This window comes from Phasianus colchicus, chromosome 1, assembly GCF_987193195.1.
Source record: "Phasianus colchicus chromosome 1, bPhaCol1.hap1.1, whole genome shotgun sequence".
NCBI classification, from domain to species: domain Eukaryota; kingdom Metazoa; phylum Chordata; class Aves; order Galliformes; family Phasianidae; genus Phasianus; species Phasianus colchicus.
In genome coordinates this window covers 197627286-197630883 of record NC_143436.1, presented here as the reverse complement: position 1 = coordinate 197630883, position 3598 = coordinate 197627286, and the positions used below count along the sequence as shown (strand labels likewise).

At 54.3% G+C, this 3598-nt stretch overlaps 1 protein-coding gene across 1 annotated transcript; it reads left to right on the top strand.

The window, feature by feature from the left end:
* Window positions 1-225: 225 nt before the first annotated feature.
* LOC116239514 (hemoglobin subunit rho) lies at window positions 226-1833 on the top strand. The gene is made up of 3 exons (XM_031609628.2): window positions 226-449; window positions 551-773; window positions 1670-1833. Exons 1-3 carry the CDS (start codon window positions 358-360, stop codon window positions 1796-1798), a joined length of 444 nt encoding a protein of 147 aa, XP_031465488.1. The 5' UTR covers window positions 226-357; the 3' UTR covers window positions 1799-1833.
* Window positions 1834-3598: the final 1765 nt, after the last annotated feature.

The following is a 3598-nucleotide window of genomic DNA, read 5'->3' as shown; positions in this document are numbered from 1 at the left end:
ACAACATTTGGGCACTGCAGGTGTGAAGCCATTTGAGTGCACCATGCAAAGGGGGCTTGGTGCCTTCTGTGGGGGTGCTGCATGCAGGGCTGCAGTGAGGACGGAGAGATAAGGGTTGCTGTGTCCGGAGCCGCCTGTTAAGCTGGTCACTGTCTTTTCATGGAAGACCACACCTCGTGCACACTGACCACCCCATGGACAAACCCCCCCTGGCGTGGACCCCCACCCATCCCAGCCAATGACCCCACGGCGTGGGATGGGGAGGAGCTGTCAGCAGTGGATAAAAACCCCCGGGGTCTGCAGCTCAGCTCCAAGCTCTGAGTGCTCCCACAGCCGCACGCCAACCCCGCTGCCACCATGGTGCACTGGTCCGCCGAGGAGAAGCAGCTCATCACCAGCATCTGGGGCAAAGTCAACGTGGAGGAATGCGGTGCCGAAGCCCTGGCCAGGTAGGTCTGCTCCCGGGATGGGCTCAGCTGCACCCTGGATACTGAAACCACTGCAGTTTTAGGAGGGGGTGTTAATGGTGTGTGCTTGTGTCCCTCTGCAGGCTGCTGATTGTCTACCCCTGGACCCAGAGGTTCTTTGATAACTTCGGGAACCTCTCCAGCCCCACCGCCATCATTGGTAACCCCAAGGTCCGTGCTCATGGCAAAAAAGTGCTGAGCTCCTTTGGGGAAGCCGTGAAGAACCTGGACAACATCAAGAGCACCTACGCCAAGCTGTCGGAGCTGCACTGCGAGAAGCTGCACGTGGACCCCGAGAACTTCAGGGTGAGATGTGCTGAGGTTGTCCGTCTGTCCCTCCATCCTGTGGAACAGCTCACTGCCTGGAAGGTTCTGGGGGAGCTTAAGTAGCAGATATTTTAGGTATCGAAGAGAAAGGGGCTGGCCGGGATGGAAAGTGCTTAAGAGGGAGAGGGAAGGCTGTGCAACTGGTAATTTGAAGGAAGGGGCTCCAGGCTGTGACAGATCTGGGACAGATGCCCCCAGGGAGATGCTTTGAGTGCCTGGAGGTTGGAGAAAAGCAGAAGGAAAGTGAGAGGCTGAGTAGGGCTGAGGGTCAAGGGGACGAGGGCTATGTGCAGTTTCTCCTTGGGCAGTTTCTCCGTGCCCTCAGGAATGACATATATGGGAGGAGAGGGAAAAGCCAATGTGGAATGAAGATGCGGGGATCATCAGGGGCTGGGTGCTGATGGGGAGAGATCAGCAGACTGGGATCAGAGTCAGAGAGGTCTGGATGTGGAACAAGGCCAGCAGATGAAGGAGGGGAGTAGGAGAGGAGCAAAGGAGAGCAGGGTGCTGGGGGGCTGTGGCTGTGGGGGCTGGATGAGGCCCTTGGCTTCCATTCCTGCCCCTGCTTTGGGGATGCAGCAGGCAGACATGGCACTGACTTGAGCCCCAGCTGCAGTAGGCATGGGGATTCACAGCAGGAAAAAAACAAACAAACTCAGAAACATTTTGGGAACACAGTGTAGAGAGGCTGGAGAAAGCAGGTGGGAGACAATGCAAGGATGGAGCAGGTGGATCTTGGTGTCTGTGGTGAGCACAGGAAATTTGCCTGCAGAAAGAGCATCTCTGAACCCCTCAGAGCTGCAGCCCCTGGGTCCTGTGCAGGGCAGGGGATGCTCCACACCGTGCTGACCCCATTGCTTCCCTTCTCTCTGCAGCTCCTGGGGAACATCCTCATCATTGTGCTGGCTGCTCACTTCACCAAGGACTTCACCCCGACCTGCCAGGCTGTCTGGCAGAAGCTGGTCAGTGTGGTGGCCCATGCCCTGGCCTACAAGTACCACTGAGCTCCCAGAGCAGGACACAGCTGTGAAAGTCAATAAAAAAGCACATTGCCTGAACTGCTTGGTGTGCTCCTGTTGTGGGGAGGGTGGGAGCAAAGGGCACCAGAAGGGAAAGAGGGCTCAGGGCTCTGGGGAGTATCATGGTCCAAAAAGACAGTCAGGTTTGCCAAAGGGGGGACATCTGGGGACATCACGGGACATGTGGGGACAGAGGCCTCTCATCCAGCACTTGGCATGTTCCCCCCACCAAGCAGTGCCTTCAGTCTGCAGAAATCACCAGGGAATATTCCTGACCTCTTCTGCACAGAAGGCAGAGCTGCAGGGCCGGACGCTTCTCAGCCTGTAGTGTGTGCAAGGGTGTAGATTTGGAGAGATTTCCTCAAGGCAGCTTAGGCTGAAAATTGTATCCTCAAGAAGGTGATAAAAAGTGTTTTCTGTATCAGATGAAAAAGCTCTTTCCAGGAGCCTTGGGCATTCTGAGCAGAAGATGCTCCCTGCAAGAAGATGTAGATGTCTGCAGGGGAGGGGCCGAGGGCAGCTTTTACATAGGATCAGACAATTTTAACTCAGATTGGCTTAATGAAGAATGGTTTTTCATTGTAATGGAAGGGTTCTATCTGAGAACATCAGTCTTATTCAGAAGTAAGTTAAAAGACAATAGGGAAAGATACATCTGTCTCAGAATGAAGAAACCCCTGTTTCGCGTGATTTAGGAATACGTTTCCTGCCTTCCTGCAGATAAAGCAGGGATTTGCACTTGTGACCCCTGTGAGCTGCACATCCAGCCTGTGCGATAGGCAGGGGATGCAGGGATGGGGGGGAAAAGCAAAAAGCCAACAGAAACCAGAACAGCTTTCCTACAATACAACACTCTCCTGTCCACCAGCAAATGGCATCTCAGCATTATTTCACAGAATCATAGACTCACAGGATCAAAACCATTCCCCCTTGTCTTATCACTATCCACCCTTGTAAACAGCCATTCCTCCTCCTGCTTATATGCTCCTCATTTTGGCCAACACAGAAACAAACTGGGAGCAAAGATACTTACAGGACTTTCAGCTGTCAACTTAAGCCATTGCGCGTTCTGGAGGAGAGAGAAGAGTGACTGGCTGTGGTCCAGAGGCTACATCTGCTGCTCCTGCTGATAAGTAAAGCTTGGCGCAGGGTGCTGCTTGCTGCAATCAGAGTGACCAACAAACACTGCTTCTTTTGTGAAGGCCCGGAGCTGCCTTTTGCTGCCAGCAGGATGATTTATCCATGATATCTTTAATATCTTCATCAGTGATGTCGGCAGTGGGGTCGGGTGCACCCTCAGCAGTTTGCTGATGACCCCGAGCTGTGGGGTGCAGTGACACAGCAGAGGGATGGGATGCCATCCAGAGGGACACAGGCTGAGCAATGGGGCCAGGTGAACCTCATGAGGTTCAACAAAGCCAAGTGCAAGGTCTGCACCTGGGGTAAGGCAACCCCCATTAGCAATACAAGCTGGGGGATGAAAGGATTGAGTGCAGCCCTGATGGAAAAGACCTGGGGGTGCTGATGGATGGAAGCTGGGCATGAGCCAGCACTGTGCCCTCACAGCCCAGAAAGCCAACTGCATCCTGGGCTGCACCAAAACAAGAACCAGCAGGTCAGGAGGTGATCCTCCCCTCTGCGCTGTGCTGTGAGGCCTCACCTGGAGCACTGCGTCCAGATGTGGAGTCCTCAGTGCAGGAGAGACATGGAGCTGTTGGAGGGCATCCAGAGGAGGGCCACAAAAATGATCCCAGGGATGGAACAGGTCTCCTATGAGGACAGGCT

Coding starts and splice junctions, on each gene's coding strand:
- LOC116239514 (XM_031609628.2), top strand. CDS start 358: ATGGTGCACTGGTCCGCCGAGGAGAAGCAGCTCATCACCAGCATCTGG. Junction 450..550: donor GGTGCCGAAGCCCTGGCCAG/GTAGGTCTGCTC, acceptor GTCCCTCTGCAG/GCTGCTGATTGTCTACCCCT. Junction 774..1,669: donor TGGACCCCGAGAACTTCAGG/GTGAGATGTGCT, acceptor TTCTCTCTGCAG/CTCCTGGGGAACATCCTCAT.